This window comes from Corvus moneduloides, chromosome 17 (assembly GCF_009650955.1).
Source record: "Corvus moneduloides isolate bCorMon1 chromosome 17, bCorMon1.pri, whole genome shotgun sequence".
Classification (NCBI taxonomy): domain Eukaryota; kingdom Metazoa; phylum Chordata; class Aves; order Passeriformes; family Corvidae; genus Corvus; species Corvus moneduloides.
This window is the reverse complement of record NC_045492.1, coordinates 9,666,138-9,690,028: the sequence shown is the minus strand read 5'-3', so window position 1 is coordinate 9,690,028 and position 23,891 is coordinate 9,666,138. Positions and strand designations below refer to the sequence as shown.

Here is a 23,891-nt window from a genome sequence, read left to right as displayed (position 1 = left end):
ACAACCTTCCAAAGTCAGGACAATCCACACACCTGGCAGGGTCAGGCCCAGCCAGACTGAATCATTCCACCCAAAGTGCAAGACTGACAGTGTTATAGAATCTTGCAAAAAAAAAAAAGAGAAACATTTCATGAACATTTCACTTTCTCTTCTGTCTCTTTACAAGAAAAAGCCAAAGAATCGCTCATAGACAGAGGTTTTCAGGACACAAAAAGGCTCCTCAGTGAGAACAGGGTCAATCTCCAGCTCATTGAGGCTTTGGACTCTTGTCACCATCCCTTGACCAGCAGCCCAGAGGCTGAATGGTTTTGACTTGGATGAAGTCATGCATTTATTTAGGAATAAGAGTGTTACCCAGATAGCAAGGCCATGAATGGTATCAGTGTATCAGAGGTACAAAGGTGGGGAGATCCAGAGTAAAAACCCGTTGTTCAGAGTGGGATTTTTTTGCAAGTCTGTCCTGAAAACCAGACGGAAATATGGGGTGGCTTTCCAGGGCTTTTGTGTTTTCTCAGGTTGTGGTACAAGGTGGGGATTCTGTTACTTCATCCTCTGCCAAGCCCAGCATTACAATGATGTCTGTTCTCTGCAGGGTGACATTGGATTCAGAGGCCCACCTGGAATCCCAGGACCTCCAGGGAAAGCTGTATGTATCCCACTCTCTCTCTGGCCCTGCCTTCCACAGCCACAGCCTGATTTATTCCTCCTTCCTGAGCTCTGCTGCCAGTGAGCAGGAGGCTGTGCTGACCACCTCCATCAGATAATTCCCTTTTCCCTCCACTTAGAGCAGTGTTATTTCACCTGGCCCAGACTTCAGGATGTCTCTCCCTTTGCCATGCCCCACACCAGAATAAGTTCACCACGTTTCCATTGCTCTCTGTGCTTCACTGCCCTTCCCTGAACACCAGCAGTTTGGGCAAGCACTGGAGAAGGGAATATCCATCACTTTTGCAGGAAGAAGCAGCCCTATCATAAGCTTACATCCCTTGAGTCTGGTCTGCTCCCAGGTGCCCACAGCTCTCAAAGATTTCTGCTCCAAGCAGGAATAGCTGTGTATTGAAGATGCAATCTCCATCCTTCTGCAGAGCTCCCTACTGCAGCACCACCCTCTGGGGACCCCTCCCTCATCTTGCAATTATAGAAGAAATTCATCCAAACGAAAATAAAATTAGGTGCTTTCTCACCAAACCTTTCATTACACCCAGCAGGATCTAGACAGTAAATATTAAAGCTTTTCTCCCACTCTGTTTTTGCTTAAAGAAATTGCTTCATTATATGAAGGGGAAGATGGTCTCTGCCCTGAGGGATTGTTGGCAAAGTTCCTGCTGCAAAAAGTGTGTCAGGAATTGGAATGTAACTGAGAAAGTACAGCCGAGCTCTCGGGGGACTGTGCGCTCACACCTCTGCTGACACCAGCAAACAGCACAAAAACCTCCTCTTTTCACCTCAAAGCATCAATCTGTCACTGTCTGATGGAGATGCTTAATGGCTTTTCCTCTTCTGTCACAGGGAGACCAAGGGAGCAAAGGACCTCAGGGATTCCGGGGGCCCAAAGGCGACACTGTAAGTGCAGTCAAACATCCTTCTGCTCCAGTCTGGGAGGTGACATTCCAAAGACTCTGTTCCTTGGTTTGCTTGAAAGGGATGGAAGTATCATCTCAAAAGTGAGATGTTTAACTCTTACTAAAGATGCCTGAGCAATAAGGTGTCCAAATGCTGCTACAGCCTGGAGCACAGGGAGCAGATCTTACATCCCCTTCCCTTGAAATGATCAAGAATTTCAAATGATCAGGTGTTGTATCCAGCATTGGGCCAGTTTCCTGGTGTGCCCAAAACAACCTCCATATCTATGTGGACAGAGAGGAGCCAGCTGAAATGGAATGAAGTGTCCCGGCAGAATTTGAGTATTGTCTTTGTTGACTGTTCATAAGGTTTACACAGGTTAACACAGGATTTATTGTTGTTTTCTAGGGTAAACCTGGACCAAAAGGAAACCCAGGGACTCGTGGACTCATAGGAGAACCTGTAAGTCAGTTAAGTAGGATGCAGATCTTGCTGTTGTCTTGCTTGCAGATGAGGAGATAAAACACAACAGGAGAAGAGCTGCTTCGTGCCATCTTTGCTGTCAAATTTCTGCTCTGTGGGTCTCTGTGTAATCCCAGCTGGACTAAGCCCCAGTTGTACTGCTGTTAATGGAAAATCTCCTAGTGCAACTGCAGCTGGACTCATTGCCAAAAGCTTCTTTGATGTGAATGTATTTTGCAAACCACAGAGCCTCCTCCTGACCTAAACATGTGCTGTCCATGTTTGCAGGGAATGCCTGGCAAGGACGGGCGGGATGGAGCTCCTGGACTCGATGGTGAGAAGGTTTGTAAAGTCCTACTTAAACACTGCAGGGAAGATTCCTGAGACTGTGCTGGGAGTGCTGCAAAGCTCCTGATGCTCATCAAGAAGCTTGGCTGGAAAGGCTTTTGCTCCTAAAAAGTTTTCTAATATATTGTCACTAGTGAAGGAGAATGAAATTTTCCTATTAGCTAATCCCAAGGGAATTCCCTAAAGAAGGAAAATGCACATCGTGATGTGTGCAGGGACACTCAGCTGTGTCCCCGGATTTAGTGGTTCCTTCTGGCTGACTTGAGGCCTTCCGAAATGCCTTTTCAGAGCTGTTCACAGGGTTGATTTTAATTGCCTGGAGACAAAGTGCTGTCAGGTACTGTTGCCTGGTTCTTGAACAGTGATCCTGCAGGAATATTGAGCATGTGCTGCCAGGGAAGGCTGGGAGCTGCAGGAAGTAGGGAGCTCCTGTCCAGTGGGTGCTCACTCCTCTAGACACAGCAGCTCTTGGTCCTGTGCATAAGGGGAGGGAGAAAAGTACAAATGCCTGTTTGGGAATGTGTCCCCTACGTGTGCCAGGCCATTTCCCAGTGCTGGAGGATCCTTCCTAACCTCTCCCTATCCACAGGGTGATGCGGCTCCCATGGGTGCTCCTGGAGAGAAGGGGCCAAATGGACTTCCTGTGAGTATGGAGCAGGACCTGCCACCTCTGGGGGTTCCAGCAGCTCGGTGTGCCTGCAGAGATCCTTCCTGGGCACAGGGGAGGGTCATTCTGGGGGTTGTTTTGCAAGGGGCTCTAGTTAAGCCAAGAAGAAATGCATTTTTCCCACCATGCCAGACAGAACTGGAGAACACCTGGAGCAGCACCACACAGTGTTTCCCTGGCTGTTGGCCTCTCTGACTCTTTAAAATCTAAACTTGAGAGGGATTTTCTCTTTCACATCCCACTGATGTACATCCCTTAAGCAGGGAGGTAAGATCTGGGATATAATACCCTGAGCTCTGTCCCTGCCTTACTCCAGTGCTTATTGGCAAAATGTTTCATCTCTCCGGTCTTCCAGCTGTTTAAAAGAGATAAAGTATTCCTTTCTTCCTGTATTACAGAATATTTTGAACACCCCTGGAGAGAGGTTTCTGCTGTGCAAAATGTGGCTGCTGCTGGTCTATTTGTATATTCCTGCTCTTTGCTCTCATGCCCAGGATTAGTGTTCATGGAGCTGCAAGGGCAGCAAGAGAGACATTGAAGTCATAGTTTTCGCAGTGAAAGCTGCAGAAGTCTAAACCCTCCATTGCTTCAAGCAAAGGTCACTCCTTGTGTGTCAAATCAGACCAGAATAACAAATTTAATCACTTCACTTCTTCTGACATTGCTTTAATATAATTTTTTTCAGGGACTGCCTGGAAGAGCGGGTATTAAAGGTTCAAAGGGTGAACCAGTAAGTGAATCTCTCTAACGATGGGGTCTGGTGGGGAAACTGGTCACAGCAAGACTTTTTAGCCTTGGGAAATGAGGAGGACTTACCCCAAAGTGATGGTTTCTGTATTTCTGCTGGGCCTGAGGAGCTGGAATTAGGTAAAATAACTGGGCTGGAAGCTGGTTCAGGAAAGACACAGCAGATACACAGGAGAGTCATCAGTGGTTTAGTAAACCTCATCCTTTTGCCAAAGTCACAGGAGGAGGCTTCATCTTTGGGAATCAAAAGCTGAGCACCTGCAAGCAGTAGCAGAATTATCTCATCTTGCCTTCTGCAGATTTTCCCTCAGCTCAGGAGAAAAACTTTCATGGAGCTTTAGATTGGCACTCACCTGTGAGATAAAAGAAAACCTCAGGCAGACCAAAGCAGTCCAGCACAAAGCTGTTCTGAGAGGTTTTTTTTTCCCTGTCCATCTCCTTTATGAATTCTTCCCTCTGCACCTGCATCATTATTGCTGCTAATCCTCAGGGAGGGGAGCACACACTGCAGGAAGGTGGTGCAGGAATCTGCTCCTGACATGAAGGTGATGCAGGAGTGAATGGGATGGGGCGTCCTGGCATCCCTGTCTCATGTGGGACATGGGGACACGGCCCTGGGGCTGGCAGCCCTCCCTGGTCACTGGTTCCAGGACAGGGCGTGCAGCTCACCTGTTCTCTGGTGCTGAGAGTTTTGCCTTAAAACTGTGAAAGTTTAAAGCTGTTTTTATTTCCTGATCCAGGTTATAGCTCCCTCCTCCTTTTGTTGCTTCAGGTAGGACAGAAATGACTCCCTGAAGTGATGCCCTAACTGAGTGTTTGCTTTGTGCTCTGCAGGGCAGCCCTGGAGAGATGGGAGAGGCAGGTCCCTCTGGAGAGCCAGGCATCCCTGTAAGTGTCCCACATTTACACTTGGGCTCTGCTGGGTGAGTTTTGAACCAAACTGGGGAGCTGGAGCTCACGTGCTGCTTCCTTGCACAAATAAAGCTTCCAGTGATGCAGCACCTGCAATCCCATGGGATTCCATGCTTTCCACACTGGTGTGGAGCTCCCCAGGGAGCACTGAGCTGTCTGGGCAGGGTGCTGGGCACAGGTACTGGGCAAAACCCACCAGCTGTGGGCTGGCAGATGGGTAGGAGTTTGGGACTGAGCAGCCTGGGATCCAGGAATGTGTCCCAGCGGGATGGGAAGGGTGGATTTGTGGCTCCTAAATATCACAGCTGACTTTGGTGTCCCTGCCAGGGCGATGTTGGCATTCCTGGTGAGAGAGGTCTGCCAGGACCCAGAGGAGCAACTGTAAGTACAGAGCTGCCTGTAAACCAGAGAGGTGCCAAAATAGGGTTTGTGTGGGGGTATCACTCTCTGGCTACACTAAAAGGCCACTTTCTCTCTCAGTGTTGTCTCTGGGGAGCTTTGGCAGCAGAGAAATTCCTCCCCCAAGCTGGGTCAGATCCTGTTCTCACTGACAGCTCCATGCAAATGCCAAGTGATCCCTCCCATTTTGCTTGGCAGAGCAAACTGCAGCTGTCCAGGAGGTTTGTGGAACTGCCACAGTCTGGCAGGAGGGACTGGACAGTCATTAAATAGGAATAAGAAGGTTCTGCCTGTGCTGAAGTGAGGCATAGTGAAGCAGAGCTCCTGGGAAGCCGTTGCAATGGACTTTGCCACCAGCACATGACACCTGAAATCCTCCCCAGTCCTGTATCCCTTTCCTTGGAGCAGTGGAGAGTGATTCCCTGCAAAACCTGAAGCCATGCTTACAACAAAACTGGGAATAACTGCATGGCTCCGTGCTGTGTCCCTGCTCCATAGCAGAGATGATAACAAATAGTTATCATCTAATAACTGTATAGATAACAAATATAGAGATGATAACAAATAATATAAGGAGGGTAAAACTCTAATTCTGATCCCACTACTAAAAATTCTTGGGTACTTTTTCATCTTGTCACTCCCCAGCCAGTGCTGCTGTTGGGGTAGGATCTGATCTTCTGGTGGTTTTGTTGGGTTTTTTTTCCCCTTTCCTTTTCTTTTTTTTTTTTCCCCCCCATCTTAATCTCATTTTGAAATCCAGGAGCCTACAGCAAGTCTAATATGATTTCTGGTATGTGCCACTTGGAAGAAATTGAACTGCATGATTTATTGTTTGTGAGCAGCTGCTGCTTAAACTCCCAAGGAGAGGGAAATCAGCTTTAGAAATAAACTGTATTAATAATGTTTGCTTTTATGTCTGCAATTTCTCATCAAAGTAGCTGGCCTCACAAAAGGTACCACATTACTGCAGCCAAAAAGCAAAAGCAGCTGAGCTAATTGTGTTGGTGCAGAGTTTTGACAGGGGTGCAGTAGCAGCTGAACCCGTGGTTATGTCTAACCTGGGTTTCTCATTTCTGATTTGTTTTATTAGAATCATAATCTATTAGTTAAGACTGGGCTGTTCCAATAGAAGTACAGGATTTTTCCAGTGTTAAGGCTGTTTGGCTCAAAACAATTTGGGGTTTTTTTAGCTCTGAGTATCAAGGGTTTCTCAGAGCCTCTCAGGTCCCTCCAGCTCCCACCACCAGCTCAGCAGAGTCATTTTTGGTGCAATTTAACTCAACTTTCTTAGAGCTCTGTATTTTTAATTCTCAAAGTTCCTTACTGAATTACAAGCAGAAAACAAAAGTGGAAGCAGTTACCATGAAAATTCCCGAGCAGTTGTTCAGCTTTTTGAGGATGCTGCTGCTTCATTTCAGTGGCCAGTTTGAGGCCTATTTGTGTCCCTGAATGCTCCACCCAGGAGGGGTGGCAGTGAAAGGAGCCAAAGCTGCAGCCCTGCCTCGTGACAGAAGCTTGCTGAAGGCATCTATTTCAAGAAGACAGTTTACAAAATAGGATTTAAATGCCTGAATTACTTAGGGTTTTTTCTTTTTTTCACCCAAGATCTTTATTGGATATGTGATTTTTCTCAGGAGAAAGCAATAGGGACTCCTAATGGTAATGCTCATGTTCTGTCTGGTGAGCTCTTAAAAGCCTCTGCTCTGACAGCATAAACTGCTGCCTTTTTCTACATTGCTGGAACCAAGGATGTCCAAGCAAATGGATGCAATTGCCATTTTTCATTTCCAAGGGCCTGCAGCACATGTTTTGCAGTAGTTTCCTGCAATCAATTAAAAGCATAATGTTGGGATAGCAGATCCCTCTAATGGATGTTGTCTATGCTCTATCACGCTGCCAATCTTTGCTGTCCCTGATCTTTTCTACTCATGAGCATGGTATGTTCTTAAGCACTGATTATACAAATGAGCCTTTCTGTTAATAACAATGCTGTTAGCAAAGCTCAGCAAACACCAGACACAACTTTGCAGCACAGAACTGCACATTCCCTCTCTCTGCCAGTTCAATTACACAAGTGACTTACCTGACCCTAAATTTTCTCCTTACCAAAGCTGATCTTTCTCTTTCCAGGGACCACTCGGCCTCCAAGGCCCCATAGGAGCCCGTGGTGTCCGAGGTTTCCAGGTCAGTGCTGAGAGGGGTGATTATGGGCATTGTGTTTTGGCAGATCAGTGTTCTCTGCACACCTCTGGCCAGACAGTTGGGTGATGGCAATGAGGGAAAGGAAGAAATGTCTTTCCATTTGCCAGAACCAATGCAACACCTTCATTACCACAGGATGGTAGAAAGAGCACAAAGCCAGATAAGCTGCCTGCAGGTGCAATTTATATTTAGTGTTTGTTTGCAAAGGGCAGGATTGAGTTTTGAGCCTGTTCTCTGCACAGGATGCCCAGAGAAGCTGTGGCTGCCCCATCCCTGGAAGTGTCCAAGGCCAGGTTGGATGGGGCCCTGATCACCCTGGTCAGGTGGAAGGTGTCCCAGCCCATGGCAGGGGGTGGAACAAGATGATGTTTAAGTTCCCTTCCAACCCAAATTGTTTTATGATCTTTTGAGTTTCGTAGGGACACCTCAATTTCTCCTTGATCTGGACCACTCTCAGCCTGTATTTCTTCAGTGAACTCCTCCTCCCTTTTGCTGCACTGGGGACTCCAGTATTTCTCCCTCCCTTCTCCAAGGGAATGGGACCTCCACTCCCCACTGACACTGGCTGAGGGGAGCATCACTTGGTGGGATCACAGATGTTGAAGGTTTATTAATTTTAAGAGGTTTATTAATGAAAGACCCAGGCCAAAGGTTGGAGCACCTTGGCATGTGCCTGACCTTGGCTGTGGGCCAGGACAGAAGCTGGAATGAGCTGTACCAACCAACACAAGTGCTTCCCAGGTCCTGGAGGGGAAGGGAGAGAGATCATCCAAGGCAAATAACCTTTCTGAACACGTTATGGAGGCTGGTGAACTCTCAGGGTGTTGAAGGGTGCAGGGTTTCCTGGCACTGTAAGCTGTAGCTTGGTTTTTGTTGTTTCCCCAACAGGGGCCCAAAGGTGCCAGTGGTGAGCCTGGCCTTCCTGGCCCGACTGGGATCCGTGGAGAGACAGGTGACAGGGTAAGGACAAGACATCTGTGACTAATTCCTGTTTGGGATGGGAATTTAGAGGATAACAGGAGCCCAAAACCTGGTGTAGCTGATGTGTGTGTGTTGGGTGTCCTGCACACCCTGAGGCTGCCCAAGTCTGACCCTAGAGTGGGGAGCAGGACTTGTGCATCCTGGCCCCTCTGTTCCTGGTTTCTGTTTCACCTCAGAAACTCCCACTATTTTCAGACAGGGTGGATTGTTTAAAAGAAACTTCCAGGCCCTATCCTAGCCAGAATAGAGGGTGTTTGGGATTTTTCCCTGCTCCTTACACTCATTTCCACCAAAGCCTGACTCCCCAGGAGCACAGGAGAGCTGATTCATTAATTTTTGTTACTCAGATGCTTGATTAGACTCTCTGGGTTTTTTTTTAATTACAGTTTTATCAGTGACTTTTCTCTCTGAACAGCAGCACACCTGGCCATCCCACCTCACAATAAATGTGACTTTTTATTTAAATTAGTTCATTCTCATTGAAAAGAAGCCAGCAGGGCAAATGGAACAGCATTTGCTGGGGGCTTGCAGGAGAACAGGAGCCGTGTGTTCACCAGCTCCCTCCTGCCCAGATTTAAGGTGAAAGTTTTTTAAAAAAAGCTTTAAGTTGCTGTCTGTGTAAGGAACGGCAGCAGCACCACGGGGGTTCCACAATGGCCCTTCTGTGCTGGCTCCAGGCAGGTTTAAAAAAGCCTCTTGGAGTGACTGTGAGCTGGAAGTGTGAAACAGGAGGGTTATTGTGGAGCTGTGGGGCTCTGACTCCATTCAGGCCTTTGCTGTGGTGAAAAATGTGCATTCAGAGGGGAAGAGGCCCCTGCATGAAGCACCCAGGGAGCTGCTCCAAGCAGAAGGAGGGAAAACGTTACGCTTGAAGCAATAAAAAATAATCTAGGTTTTATTTCTGGCTCTGAAGTTCAGTGTAGTTACTCTAAAATGTGACTGTTGATTGTTCAGAATGAGAGGGAATGGCCTCAAGCTGCACCAGGGGAGGGTCAGATTAGATATTAGGATTTTTTTTTCACAGAAAGGGTTGTTAAAGCATTGGAACAGGCCGCCCATGGAAGTGGTGGAGTCACCATCCCTGGAAGTGTTCAAACAACGCGTGGATGTGACATTTGGGGACGTGGTTTAGTGGTGACCGTGGTGGTGCTGGGTTTGACCCTAAACCCTCAGATTGTGTTTTTATAGCCTAAAAAAACATCCTGTGCTGCTGGGGGTGGTGGCAGCTGCTGGGGACACACAAAGAACCCCGAGATCTGCCCTGGGCTTGCTTTACTGCTGGTCGTGGCGTGGATAAAGTGCAGAACTGCACACACAGGATCGATGCAATTACCCTGTCCCAGCTGCAGCCAAGTCATCAAACTCTCTCGAAATCAATTGAGGCTTTTCTGTGAAAAAAGAAAAATCCCCCATGCCTGAGCTAACAGGTACTGACAGGCTTTTTCACAGTCCTTGGACTGACTGTGGCCAGGAACATAAACCAGCATTTCACTAAATGTGTTTGCTGGCATGAAAAATACGAGTGGTTTAGTGCATTTGAATGAAAGATATAAAATAGCATTGAAATAAAATACATCAACCGTCTTGCTGGAGCGGGATATGGAGAGGGGAAGGATTGGACTGTTGTTGCTGACTGAGGTAGCAATAGACAAATATTTTTCCTAAGGATTTTTATTATGATCAAGTTCCTGAGGATTCTGGATGCCAGCAGCCACCTGGGGTATTTAGGGCTCCCTACTGAAGCACTAAATACTTGGCCAAAAATACGAGTTTTGTTTAACTGATCAGATGAAACACGTGTCAAGGCATGGGGCTGGCAGTCCTAAACTCCTTGTTCCTGCTGCTAGGAATTACCACTGCAGTGAATTATAGTTTTGAATGGAAATCCTCTGGGCTAAGCTTGTCTTTGAGGGAATGTTCCTTGCAGAACTTGGTCTTTGGTGACTGAACTGTGTTTTATTGCCATAAACTTCCATGGAGCCTTGAGACTCTGTGAAGTCAGAGGTATAAACTTAGATGAAAATGTTCAGAAAGGAATATATTGCTTTTGCCATCAGCAAACATAAAATGAGTGTTATAAGCAGTTTTAGCCACTCTTGCATTTCTACATTCCATTGTCTGTTTTTCTGAGTTATTTTTCATTAATAGAAATCCCCCTTCTTTTTAACTTAGTGCTTGACTTGAGCAAAATAACATGTCCTTGTTCCATGTGTTTGTCCTCCTCAAGGATTCTGTTCTGCTGAGCCATCTCTAGATCTAGTTAATAAAAAAAAGATCAGTTTGCAGATGCCAGATTGATGAGAGTGCTGTAGAAATCCTGCTTGAAGGGTAAAATGGTTGAATTTCTCATGTAGATTTTGCAGTAGAGAAAAAAATCAGGGGCTCTCCCGAACTCCTTGTTGGCTCTGCTCTATGGAACAGAAAAGTCACAAATAGGGCTGAAAATATCTCATGTCCTCTCTGTGAATGTAAGGTAGATAAAGATGGAATGATTTTTCAAATTGCCTGGATTATTCCTGGGGTGATAATCAGTTCATCATCTCAATCTATTTTATTCCTATGGCCATGTTGTTCCATCAGTCTTTAAATCAGGAGCACCTCATTCTAAGTCCTAGGAAAACTGACAGTCTAATAAAGCCTTGAAAAAGCATCTTGGCTTTTTGCCCTTGTGGTATGAAAATATTCTTGTTGGTTTTATACCATGAATAAATCCAAGCTCCTCCTCACACCACAGGCTGAGAAATTGTCCCACAACACAAACCAGGGACTGTGGAGAGTGTCACAGAGCTAGCAGGGGTGCTTAAATCCCTTCATATTTCTAGGAAGTGTGAATGAGATTTGTACCCTCTTACTTGGCAGCTGGGAGACTGATTCCTGACCTCTTGCTGAGTGAGTGTCTGACCTCACCAGGAATTCACCGGAAAGTTACAGTTTGAGCTCATTTGCCTTCTTTCTCTGACTTATTTTCAGGGTCCTCTTGGTGTTCCTGGTCCCAAGGGGAACCAGGTAAGTGGTAGCTTTCATGCTGTTGTCAGCAGAGGCATTTAAACCAAACCTCAGGCACAGCCTTTGACAGCACAAATGGCTTTTTCTCCCTCAAATGAAAATATTCTGCAGCAGAAACCAAAATCCTCTTTGGTCCAACATTCCCTGCGTTGGCACAGGTGTTGTCTGTTCTAATGGAGACTTGTGAAAATGCTGTGATACAAACACCAGGCCCTCGCTGTCAGTTTTGTGGCCACAAGGATCTGTGCAGGAGCTCCTCACATCAAATTCCTCACCCAAGTTAAGTTTAGAAGTGCAGCTTTTCCTCACCTTCATGTGCCTGATGAAGGATATTTCACCCTAACCTCGAAGCTTGGCACACTAATGAACTAGTTTAATCTTTTCCTTTTTGCTGCTCGACTTCCATGGTTGGTTTAATCTCAGCAATGAGCTTTTGGGCCAGTTTTCATCAAATATATGGCATTTATTAACGCATGACTGTGTTCTTGCAGAAAATGAGGCTTTCCTAGCAAGCCTTCCTGGTTTGGTTTATCAGTATCAGCATGGTCTCTATTTTGTTGCTAAGGGGAAAGACCAACCTGATCTCTGCTTGTCTTGGAATAACTTCCTCTGGAAAGCCATGGAGTCACCGTAACAATGTTCATTATGTGCTGTAATTACAGTGTGATGAGCCAGCTCTGCCTTGGGCGGGACAGCGATTGCAGAGATTTGTGTCACCCCAGCCATGCTCAGATTGCTCAGGCAGCTGCTGGCTGGAGGTGATCAGCAGTGATGCTCCCTGGCCTGGCTGGTACAATGGATGTCACCAGAGCTTCAGCCACTCTTGCATTCCTGTCCCCAAGAGTGGAAAGGGATGTTCCTCACCAAGTGATGGATCACTGCAGTTTGAGAGTGGGATGAAGCTGTTGTTCCTGGGACCCTGCTCAGGAAGCCAAGGGAGCAGGGACACTCAACATTTGGCTGCACACCCACATTTTCTGTGAGACACAGAGCAGGGGGACCTGAAATTTAGATTCTGTGCTTGAGGAATGCCAGTGCCAGCCTGTAGATGTCTTTCATGGCCAACCCATCAGGGGTCTCATCTGTGCGAATTCAGCCTTTCAGCAAGGTCCCAGTTTGTTGCAAAGGGCACCCAGTTCTTGTGCCAGCTGCCTTGTGCCACCCGTGCCCTCATCAGCAGGGGAACAGCTTCTGTGGAGTTCAGCTTTGGGAAGAGAGAACTTCCTCCTGCTGGAGCAGCTGTGGCTGCTGAGAGCCCCCAACTCCCTCAGGCTATCCAGGCCTCAGGGTGATCCTTGCTGTCAGCAATAGGTGGTGCAGTGTTAACTCTGGTCTCTCTCTCAGGGCATTGCTGGAGCAGACGGCCTTCCAGGTGACAAAGGAGAGCTGGTAGGTGTCCTTGAATTCAGTAGAGTTGACTTCTCAAATAACAGATGGGTCCAGAAAACCATGGATCACTATGGTCAGTCAGAATTAATCACCCAAAATCTCCAACCCTGCTGTGAAAAGAGGGCAACCCAAGCCTTGCACATGTCACAGCAGCTTGGGAGACTGGGTTTCAGATGTGCATTTTCTGAATGAATCACTCGTTCTTATCTCCCTTTCCTTTCTTACAGGGTCCCTTTGGTCCCCCTGGCCAAAAAGGAGAGGTAAGTGTCAGACACTGGGGGTTCATGCCCCAAAGGATTTAGGAGTAAACATGACTATTGCATCTTTATATGATAAACTCTGCTCTGGTGTCATTCCCTAGAAGCAGCCTTTCTTCACAATCATGCTATAAAATCTATGAGCAAAATGGGGGTTTGTGGCATTGAAAATATTGAAATATGTTTGATAATTCTGCTGCAACAAAGACTCCTCTTATCATGACCTATATATGCAAAAATACTCTTAGGATGTAAGAAATGTATATGATCACCCAGATCTGTTCAGGAAACCTGAATAAAGTCTTTAACCCCCAGGAGAAAAGAATGGACCATGTCTTCCATTTTAAGTGGTTTTGGGTTTTTTTATTCTTTACTGCAGCCAGGAAAAAGAGGAGAACTTGGTCCAAAAGGTGTCCAAGGACCTAATGGGACAGCTGGAGCACCAGGGATCCCAGGACATCCAGGACCCATGGGTCACCAAGGGGAGAGGGGTGTTCCTGGCATCACGGGAAAACCTGGACCTCCTGTAAGTGTCTGCTGCTTCTGTGGCACAGCCAGGGAGCCTGTGAAGTGAATAAATGGATCGTGGGCTTTGGGTGCTATCAAAAAAATAATCCTTGGATTTCAACAGGCAAAAATAAGGCAAAATAAACCCCAGATTAAATATCTGGCCTAACATTAAAATTAATCTCTGCCATTTGTACAGCAGAGTTCTGAGGGGAAGCTGTCACCTTTTGAAGAGGGGAAAGAACCTTCTGCTCTTCATGCAGGACCCTGTGCTGCTTCCCGAGCTCCTGGAAATGTGTTTTGTGTCCCGAAGCTCCTGCCAGGGCTGGTTACTGATAAGGATGTTTGTATAAAGACAAATTCTTCTGTTAATTGCAGGGTAAAGAGGCCAGTGAACAACACATCAGAGAACTCTGTGGGGAAATGATAAACGGTGAGTATTACTGAGAGAAAACAGACTTTAATTACCAGATGGGTAGATCCTGAGCATAAGACGGCTTCTGAGATTTGTTAATTTTCTGTCTTGATAAGAAAAATATACATTGACCTTTAACATAAAGAAATTATTCAGGTCACCTTGTTGGGGATGTCTTTCAGTGTTCTAAAATTAGTATTTTTAAATGATTCATCATGGCAATGGTCAAAATGCACTGAAAGCAGCTTTGATGCAAGTGTTGTGTTTGACCTCCTGCCCTAACCTGTGTAATTCTGAACTTCACCTCTCTTCAGTGCACCTCATTTCCTCGGAGCAAGGCCCCAATGAGTGTCCTTCTTTCTTCAAAGTGACTGTTTTGCTTTTGGAGGCTATATTCCCCATTTGAGATGAGGTCAAACTCTGAAAGTTTGCTTCAGAAAGCTTGTTTTAATTATTTAAGTGTCATTTGTTAGAATACTTGACAGCCTTTAAAGTGGTTTTAGAAACAGGAATAATCAATGGCTTAAACCCCTGCAGATTTATGATTAAATCTCCCTCTGTAAAAATGGAAAAAAACCCCAGAAGCTACAGGTGAGCTGAAAGGACAGATTCAATGTTTCCTGCTGCCAGGAGCAGTGGCAGGAAGTTCTGCCCGAGCAAAGAGTGCAAATGTTGGAGATGCAGGTTCTAATTGTGTTTTTCAGAGCAAATTGCACAGTTGGCTGCTAACCTGAGGAAGCCCTTGGCTCCTGGAATGACGGGACGGCCTGGCCCAGCTGGGCCCCCAGGTCCTCCTGGAACCACGGGAAGTGTTGGGCATCCTGGTCCTCGTGGGCCCCCTGGATACAGAGGGCCAACAGGAGAGCTCGGTGATCCTGGACCCAGAGGCAAGTTAAGACTGAAACAATTTGCTTCTCTTCTTTGCCCACTGAAATAAATTCTGAACTTGTCCTGAATTCAGCACTGGGGAGAAGAGATCAGGCCTTGGTGGAGTTCTAGTGGGAGTTTAGGGGTGCCACGTAAGCAAAGATCCTCGCAGTGTCCAGAGAGGATTGGTAGCTTCTCTTGTTCTCTCCCTTCCTGTCCTTGGCTCCAGCTGCAGAGCACAGCTCACTGTGGAAATTGTGTTTGTGATTAAAGGTGACACTGGTGAAAAAGGAGATAAAGGACCTGTTGGCCAAGGTATCGATGGGCCTGATGGTGATCAAGGACTTCAGGGTAAGTGTGGGGAAATAATTTAATGCTCCATCATTGAAGTAAAGGCTGTGAGGAGGGACAGCTCTGCATGTTGGTGGCAGTAGATTATCAGCACTAATTTAAAGGTGTGTGACAACTCTGAGGCTCTCCAGATTGAGGGAAAGGATAGTGCCTGCTTCCTGATGATTCCTTTATTAAAAGATTCAAGATTAATTTATGCAAATTAATTAATATCTATTAGAAACTTGGAAGAATATTCTTTATTTTGCTCACCTGTTAAAGCAGCTTTTCTAATTGGGATTACACCTGTACAATGAATAAACTGCAGGCACCAAAAGCAGGCTCCGCATGGACAGAATTTCATAAAGCCAGAATATTTATAACCATATTATCTTAAATTCTTCCACAAAGTTTATATCATAAAATTTTATAATATTTATACCCCATTGTCTCAGAATCTTCCATAAAATAATTGCATTAATCCATGTCAATAAACTGCTAACCCATGACACACAGCCAAAACATCCCTTGACCAAATTAGGGATAAAAAATCCAAAGCACATACTCCAGATTCAGGGTAAATTTATTAAAAACACCTTGTACTCAACAGGCCATAACAAGTGTGATGTACAGACACTCAAAGTATATTAATATCTCTAAAAGCAACACATATATACAGATATTAAAAAAGAAGAGATGGAAATATTTCATTTAATCTTTTCCCCTCTCTTCTTTAGGACCACCTGGTGTGCCTGGAATTACTAAAAACGGCCGTGATGGTGCTCAGGGTGAACCCGGGCTGCCAGGGGATCCTGGGACTCCTGGGACTATTGGGGCTCAGGGAACTCCAGGAATATGTGACACGTCGGCTTGCATGGGAGCTGTTGCAGCATCAACTTCCAAAAAATCATAAACCAACAGTACAAGACGTGAAGAAGTGACTGAATATTTAAATAAACAGTGCATTGTAAGAAAACAGAATCCTTCTAGTGCTAAAAGGACAGATGCTCCTTCTATTCTATTAAGTGGAGACTTTGACACAGTTCTATGAAAAAGAAAGCATCAGATGAAAACTTTAATTAAAAGATGCTTTATGACTATCTTTTCCTCCCCCCAATTATTTTCCAGAATTTTTACTGCTAAACAACCTCACCTTTCCTTCTTCCCTTTGCTCAAGAGACCTGCAGGAGGAAGCATTGCTCCTTTTTACCATCACCCCCCCGTGTACTAAAGATCACGACTTTTTGCTAAGAAAGTTTGAGCCTTTTCCATTGAATTCCTTGGTGCTGCTCCCACTGACTTCAGTCCTGCAGGTTTGTGCACTCAGACACGTTGTTAAGGCACTCAGGCACTGAGCTGCCTCTTCCATCAGTGGAAATCAGGCATTTCAATATCCTGTATTTTAACCTTCTGGCCTAAGCAATGACCATTGCTTAAATCTGGGCTGCAAGTTAGAAACTTTCAGATTGCACCTCAAATATTTGCCAAGACTAGTAAACAATAATCCTCTTGCAAGAAAATTCTGCAAAAGGAGTAATGTAAATATTTTAATTTCCAGGGAAGAATTTTTGTGTATTTCCATATGATAACAAAGGAAATGAAGTAACAGCATTTTCATGACCTCTACTTCAGCTATTTGCACAGTAATTGTGATGGAACCCCACCTAAGAAAGGATGCTCTTTTAAAGTCCAGCCAAAACCACCTGTACGAACTGTTGTAAAAATAAAAGGAGATTTTTTTTAACCTTTTCTTTGTGATGGTGTAAGTGTCATTATACAAATCAAATTAACTTGGCTAAACTCCATTTTCCACAACTGGTTTTACTAGGAGTGTTTGGACATAAATTGCTGCAAAATTGTTCTTACCCGTGATTTAAACCAGTATTAATTTTGGTAGAACTTTTCATACTTTAAAACTTGCTAGCATCATCTATTTAAAAAAATTAAAAACCACTCTCAGCTCACACACAGTTCTATTTCTGTCCTATATGCCAAAGCCTATGAATGAAGCATCATATTTCTCTTTAAATATAAAAATAGTTTGTGCATTTAAATATCTACTGTTTAAAATACACCACTTTTGGTCTAAAGTAACAACACAAGAACCTGTTGGACAGTTGTGTGGCAGACATTAAAAATAGTACTGAATTTTTAAATGCCAACACCATTGCACTACTCTTTGCAGCTAATTATATTAAATATGTATGCAAATGCAAAATTCATAATATGCACAGTTTAGAAACTATGCACTTGTCCAAATAACCAATACAATATTTACATTTTAAATGGAAAAATGGCCATTATAATATGGTAACTTTAGTTTCTTTTTACACTGGAAGAATGAGCTTGCATCAGTCCATTAAAATAACAGGCAGATAGATGTTCTTCAACTCTTCCAATCTGTACTGCATCATCTTTGAAAAATAAAGTAAATGCAAACAATTAAATAAGACCCCAAAGCAGAATGACAAGCGAATTTTGTATAACTAAAGGATAAAAATACTTAGTCATGACATTTTCTTGTAGCTTCTGGTCCCAAAGCCGCTTGAACAGGGCACTGATTTCCATTGCTGGTAGTTAACTTCCATTTCCATTTGCAATAAAGAATATTTTCTTTAAATTTCTGTTTATATATATTTACAAGTTACACTTTCAAATTCCTAGTTAGCATGTAAATGGAAAGAATAAAACACAGTTTGGACTATAGTCACACAATTCAAGGTGAGCAGGTCAGGCTATTTGGTCTCCATAGCCGTGCGGTTTTCCGGTGCTGGACACATTACACATGAGTCTGGTCTTCCAATTTTTAGTCTCCTGCCTGTTTTACCACAGAACACAGTCTCAAATTCCTAAAAAAATCGAAATACAAAAAATAAATGTTATATTTAATGTAGATATTTACTTGAGATGCTTTTCTCATTAGTGCCTTCAGTAGGAAGGAAGAGGGGCTATACCAGCAGGTTTTCCAATACACACACTCTCCTAAAAATTCTTGGCAGAGCCAGATTTACTCTGGAGCTGAAAGTACTGCTGAGGAGGAGGGGAGGAATGATTGAAGATGACCTTAATTCTATATTGTTGTCCAAATAGGATCATGCTCAGGAATTGGGTAACTAAAAAAAATTCATTTTGAAATCCGATTTGAAAACACTGACTGAGGACGGCCTGTCATTTCTCACTAGTGAACTCAACCAGCTAAAAGAAATAAAAAATAAAAATTTAAAGGAAGGTTCAAGGATATGATGGGTCCTTCACAAACAGCATCAAGCAGAAGCTTTGCATCTCAGTTATACGCTATATTATGACAGCTTTAAAACATTTCCCCTTTTTATCAGGACCAAAAATGAAATGAGATTTTAAACCTGCTTCAGGGAGTCGCCGTGCCTTTCCTGAATGTACTTGAGGAATGCAGTTGTCCACTGCAAAGTTGTTGCCTTGTCAGTGTCAATCGTGCAGAAGGGAACGAGGAGATTGAGCTCATCACAACAAACGCGGATCCTGCGCCTGCAGGCAAACACCCAAGGTTATCAACCATGGGCCAGAGGGAAGGGAAACATACAGAAAGGAACACTACTCACATGTGCTACCAGCTGTGGACTTTGGGGACTTTTTGCTTGCTACAAGCTTTGTGTATTAGTTTTGTTACACACAAGTCACCTTATCTTTACAGAATGGGTGAAATGTTTTGAAATCTTTTTGTTTGTTTACAAAGTAAAAACACAAAGACAAGACAACCACAACAAAACATAGATTTTTTTTTCCTCTAACAAACACAAAACCCTCACCTCTTGTACTGCTTTTTCTTGGAGCTAACACAAAATATGTCAAGTTTACATTTACTCTGGATAATCAGAGTATTGCAGCACCAGTATTTCAGGCTTCAAAACGTGCTTCATGGCCCCTACTCCCAGAATTACCTCCTGTCTCTCTCCAGGCGGTTGTGCCTTTCCCTTCTCTGGGCACTTCCATCCTGGGAACCACTTTGTACCTGCACACTGGAGCTGGACTGTGCTGACTGCCAGGGGCCCTGGGCAGCTGCATTGCTCTGGTTGCTGTCCCGGGCATTCCGAATTTCACCGAGAGGTTTGCGATCCATGTTTGGATCCAACAGATTTATTCGGCTGCAACTTCTGTTTATGGCTTGCTTGCATAAGGTGTCTTGTTGGAAAAATAAAGATGAAAAGAATGACCTATTTATTACTCTCCCACTAACCTGAAAATAGTGATCATGGAAAGCTTTTTTGGAGCTTCATTTATGTGGAATAATCTTAGAAGCTTTACTGCCAGCCCACATTGATTCCTACAGCAAGACATGTCCTGCAGAAGGTCTAGGGCACTGCTTGCTATTCCAAAATCCACACAGCTTCTATTTTCTCAGAGAGCCCACTGAGATCATGCCTGCCCTTGGTGAGCACTTGAGGCAGCCCTTAAAATGTTCTTCAGTTTGATATTGACTGCATCTGCTCAATCAGCTTGGGGGTCAAAGAATGTACCCCTCTGCCATGGGGTTTGTTAGTGTTTGGTCAAAGGCTGGACTCAATGATCTTGGAGGTCTTTCCAACCTTAATGATTCTGTGATTCTAAAGAAACCAGTCACTGACCCAAGACCCAGTTTTTCAAAGGTACTATGTAACCTCAAGCCTGTTCATTTCAAGACAGAAGTGCTAAACAATTTTGAAAGTATAGCTAAACTCACGGGTGTTGAACTTTTTTTGCAAAATCTAGCCCCATGTTGCCTATAGAGCATCACTGCCATAAAAACTTCACCTCCCACACTCACTAAAATCATATTAACTCCAGAAAAGACACAAATCCAGAAAAAAAATTAACATTTGACGACCAAGAGAAAACTAAGTGAGAAGAAGATAAATGGTTTACCTCCAACTTTAATCCAAACTTCCTCGGGCAAAGCTTTATTTATAGCACCTACTGTCTGTTTTGTGGATTCAACTTCCTGATAGAGAAAAGGGAATGTCTTGGGTATCCCAAGGTCTTGATGTTTGGCAGCTTCCAAAATAGTGCAAGATGTTCCACAGGTCTGTGAAAACAAAAAGGAAATACTTACAGGACTATATACATTAAAACAAAAGAGACTATTTTGATATCTTTCTGTTAGCTTCTTAAATTGCTTTCTTAAATTACTTCTTCAGGCAGAATAAATCCCAAATACACACAACCATGAGGTTTTGACAGAGTGATGAATTTTGGGGATACCTCTGACATTTCTCAGTGCCATGCTATCACTTTTGCTTCAGAGGTTACTGCAAGTTGTGGAGGGGGAAATATCTTTATCATCAAAATGAATTAGAAAGAAAGGAACCATAGAAAATGGTACGGTGCCTCCTTCTTGTCTTGCACAGATGAAATTGATGATAAACTGATAAACCCTAGAAAAAAAGAAATCTAATGGCCTACTGCTCACTACTGGGACACAGGTAATTACAAATGCCACAGAAGTGACTTGATTGTCTTAAAGATTAATAAATAAATTCCATTACAGATCATTCTGATCATCCCTATTCAAAACCCAGCCACACCCTACCACAAACCTCCAGAATTCTACTACACCTAGTAAGGTAATACTATCAGCATTGGAACTTAGCAGAGGAGAGTTACCTGTGCTTGGGAAGGATTAGCACCTCCAGCAGCAGAACATGCATTCATGGTAAAGAACGGGTAAGTAAATGGTAAGGAATGTGTGGCAGGTACAGCCTTATTTTTCCCTAGTGCAGCACACCTGTTCCCTTGCTGGTGAAGAGGAACACCCACCACTTCTGAGGGCTGGCGGATCAATGTCACTAAACTTTAAACAAAAACAAACAAACACAAAACATACCAGGCTGACTGCTTGAGAATGAGTGCAGAAAAAAAAGTACAGCTACAAATATTCTAGAAACTATCACCAAGAAACCACTTCCATTTACTGTAAACAGAAATCACTGTTATTGCCATATTGCCCACTTCAGGGACCAAATAAAAGAAAAAAAATATCAGCCAAGGAGGTATTTTATTCTGTGCAGTAACAAGGTGCTTCATGCCTCAATAAAACATTTTTGTCAGCACATTAAGATAGGTACAGGGTTAGACTGTAAAACAATATTTTTGCTCAAAGTTTTCCCCATAGTCAGGCCTCCACATTATAACCCGAATAAATTGTTATTATTATTATTACTATTATTATCAAAAATCTACTTTGCTTTTAGCAAACTGCATATTATAACTAGGAAATGTTCTCTCGCCTTTATTTACAGTACATGCTATCAAGAATAAAGTTGTTAAGTAATTAATTTTGGAACTCCATGCTGTACCATTTATGTAATAAACAGAGGGGCCTAAGCTGAGCTCAGTGGAGTTGAAGCCACGTTTTATGGCACAGTTTAACAAAGCCCAACCCATCCTTCTCATGTATTAAAACAACCACTATTCTTAGGTTTCACTTAGCAAATCACTTTTGAGCTACATGATACATAGTTTAACAACAGAAACTAGAAGTAATTGCAACACACTTGTTAAGAGTTACTCCAGATTCTTGGGGTTCTTGACATCTGGGGTTTTCTGTCGAGCTGCTGTTGAATCTGTCTTCCAACCGAGCTCTTACTGCAGGTTTAGATCTAACCTCTGGTGCCAGTGCCGAATTTTCAACAAATATGTTTTCCTTATTCTCCCCCAAGAAATTTTCACCCTGTTTAGCTTTTACTACACTGCATCCCGAGACTTCTACAGAGCTACTGTTGGGCGCTTTCTCTCTTTGGTTCGCAGGGAGGCTGGACTCGCTAAGTAACATCATCCTGAGCTCCTGCAAGTCAGCATAGCCCAGGTGTGGGTTAGAACTCGGCCAGTAGCTGTCACAAGGCAACCCTGACTGACAGGTAACTGGGCAGACCGACTGGTTCCCAGAGCTGTTGGATGAGCCCCCGTCCTGACTGGTGCTGGGGGAGGGCTGCTGCAGAGGGGCGTCTGCAGAGGGGCCAGGCGAGGAGAAAGCGCTGAGCCTGGCTTCCACTTCACCTTCACTACTCTGCGCCTCCGTGTGTGAGCAAAGTATGTGCTGCAGCTGGGTGTACTCAATGTCCATCATCTCCACCAGGCTGGCCTCGGGGGTGGCGAAGCCAAGGTTTTGCTCACCAAAGGAACTGTCACTTGAGCCTCCAGGTCCGACAGCAACGGGAGCGGGGTCAGGAACACTAGCTGGGCTCTGAGGAATGGTCTGAGGCTCCTCGGGGGCTGATCCTGACATGGCTACAGCAAACCTAATCAGTTACCAATGTCCCTTTCAACAGAAAACCGTAAAACCTTCAACAATTGGCAGTACTATCCATTAAAAAAACCAAAAGGCAGAAAAAATTGCACTTAACACTGATTGGCGAGGTAACAGAGTGGGGACCAAGCTGCCGCTGGCGGGGTACCTGGCACCCTGACCATGTCTCCCCCCCCCAGGTGAGACCCTCCCTCCCCCTCCAGCACAGCTGCTCACGACAAACGGCCTTCACCTGTCCCCGCCCCGGCCTCGGCTGGGAGGCTGCGGGCACTCTGCGGCCTGACACCCCCCGAGACAGCGCCCGGACGGCGGCGGGGCAGCCCGAGCGGGCGGGAGCGGGGCCCCCGTGGCCGTGGGGAGCCGTGGGGAGCCGGGGCGGGCAGGCCCGGGCGGGGCGGGGGCAGCAGGGGACGCGCGGCCCCTCAGCCCGGCCGAGCGCTGCCGAGCGCGCCGCGCACCGCTGCCAACGGCCGCGCGTAACCGCCCCCCGCGCGCGGCGCCGCCCGCGCCCCGCCCCGCCCTGAGGCGGAGCCGGCCCCGCCCCCGCCCCGCCCTCAGGGCTGAACATAACCCGGGAGGGAGCCCCGGCCGCCCAAAATCGGCGTTAGTCGGTTCGCTTCGGGGTTGGGAGGAGATAAGGAAAGAGAACACGTGGCCGCAATGTGTATTTACAGATGTACTTCAGGTTCTGGACGCACGGTGTACTGTTTTAGCTGATTTGCGGGGGTTGGCTGGGTACACGCTCTTATGCCAAATTTAAACTAATTAAACCTATTGGCTGCTGAGTTTAAGGCTAAGATCCGTCACTCGGCTTTGTCGGTAACGGAAAGCTCACAGAGAGCAACGGCCACGGCCCGGCTGCGCCACCTGCACCAAGAGCAGCACCAGGGGCACGGAGGAGGCGAGCCAGGGCCGCTTGTGCAGGAAGGAAAAGGCAACGAAACCACCTGGTTTAAAGGAAAAACCAGCTGGATTAACGGGAATCGCTTGTCATTCCCCACGGGGGCCCTGGGGCCGCCTCAGCCCCGGACCCCGCGGGGAGAGCCCGACCGGGGCAGCGATGGGTCCCCGGCCCACCCCGCCCCGGGGTACGGATGGGAAAATTGAGAGGAAAAAAAAAAGGTCCCAAGGCAGTGTGCACAGACATTTCCATGAAGTGTAGCCACAGCCCGACAGTTTCACTTGTGACTTTCCCTCTAGACACAAACCCAGAAATTTTAAAAGCAGTTTTGTGCACACTGAACTCAATACACACTTTCCTACTTCTCTAATCCTCCTCCACACTCCCCTTTACAATGCTCACAGTTGGAATAGTGCAGCCTTTTATAGACATAATATTTCTGCTTATATTGTTCTAGACTTTGCGGGAAGTTTTACAGAAAAAAAGATTTCTCAAAATACTCTTTGGAAAGTTAGCTTAGTACAAACATAGACAAAAGCTCAAAACAGTGAGTTCTTTCATGTTAATCAAAAGTTTGGACAAAGCCAGAGAATTGTTTTTTCTCTTTCCTACAATGCAGGACAATCATTGAGTACCATTTTTAGTCTCTGTAAATTGAGTTAAATTGTCATGTTGGGTTC

General features: G+C 45.2%; 2 protein-coding genes across 3 annotated transcripts in view; one reads left to right on the top strand and one right to left on the bottom strand.

The window, feature by feature from the left end:
- Positions 1-16,796, top strand: part of COL9A3 (collagen type IX alpha 3 chain) — a 33,177-nt gene extending 16,381 nt beyond the window's left edge. The window contains exons 15-32 of the mRNA XM_032126541.1: positions 593-646; positions 1,510-1,563; positions 1,972-2,025; positions 2,314-2,367; positions 2,963-3,016; positions 3,726-3,770; positions 4,622-4,675; positions 5,027-5,080; positions 7,229-7,282; positions 8,189-8,260; positions 11,252-11,287; positions 12,632-12,676; positions 12,904-12,936; positions 13,313-13,459; positions 13,819-13,873; positions 14,560-14,742; positions 14,996-15,073; positions 15,790-16,796. Of these exons, the coding sequence (XP_031982432.1) occupies positions 593-646; positions 1,510-1,563; positions 1,972-2,025; positions 2,314-2,367; positions 2,963-3,016; positions 3,726-3,770; positions 4,622-4,675; positions 5,027-5,080; positions 7,229-7,282; positions 8,189-8,260; positions 11,252-11,287; positions 12,632-12,676; positions 12,904-12,936; positions 13,313-13,459; positions 13,819-13,873; positions 14,560-14,742; positions 14,996-15,073; positions 15,790-15,965 (1,302 nt within the window). The 3' untranslated portion in view covers positions 15,966-16,796. The remainder of the gene's footprint in view (positions 1-592; positions 647-1,509; positions 1,564-1,971; positions 2,026-2,313; positions 2,368-2,962; positions 3,017-3,725; positions 3,771-4,621; positions 4,676-5,026; positions 5,081-7,228; positions 7,283-8,188; positions 8,261-11,251; positions 11,288-12,631; positions 12,677-12,903; positions 12,937-13,312; positions 13,460-13,818; positions 13,874-14,559; positions 14,743-14,995; positions 15,074-15,789) is intronic.
- Positions 15,618-22,649, bottom strand: TCFL5 (transcription factor like 5). 2 transcript variants are annotated; one of them, XM_032126544.1, is made up of 7 exons: positions 22,543-22,649; positions 21,559-22,322; positions 20,669-20,855; positions 19,931-20,090; positions 18,970-19,210; positions 18,415-18,556; positions 15,618-17,901 (listed from the first exon to the last, which is right to left on the bottom strand). In XM_032126544.1, the coding sequence occupies exons 2-7, from the start codon at positions 22,287-22,289 to the stop codon at positions 17,788-17,790; spliced, it is 1,575 nt and encodes a 524-aa protein (XP_031982435.1). In that variant the 5' UTR covers positions 22,290-22,322; positions 22,543-22,649; the 3' UTR covers positions 15,618-17,787. The 2 variants fall into 2 exon arrangements, with proteins under 2 accessions (XP_031982435.1, XP_031982434.1); XM_032126543.1 differs by lacking the exon at positions 22,543-22,649 and having other exon boundaries at positions 21,559-22,475.
- Positions 22,650-23,891: the final 1,242 nt, after the last annotated feature.

What these genes read in the sequence shown, in the direction of transcription:
- TCFL5 (XM_032126544.1), bottom strand. Translation starts at nt 22,289, where the DNA reads ATGTCAGGATCAGCCCCCGAGGAGCCTCAGACCATTCCTCAGAGCCCA. An exon ending in CTAATCCTTCCCAAGCACAG is followed by an intron (nt 20,091 to 20,668) that starts GTAACTCTCCTC and finishes TTGTTTTCACAG; the next exon opens with ACCTGTGGAACATCTTGCAC. An exon ending in AGTTTGGATTAAAGTTGGAG is followed by an intron (nt 19,211 to 19,930) that starts GTAAACCATTTA and finishes TTTTCCAACAAG; the next exon opens with ACACCTTATGCAAGCAAGCC.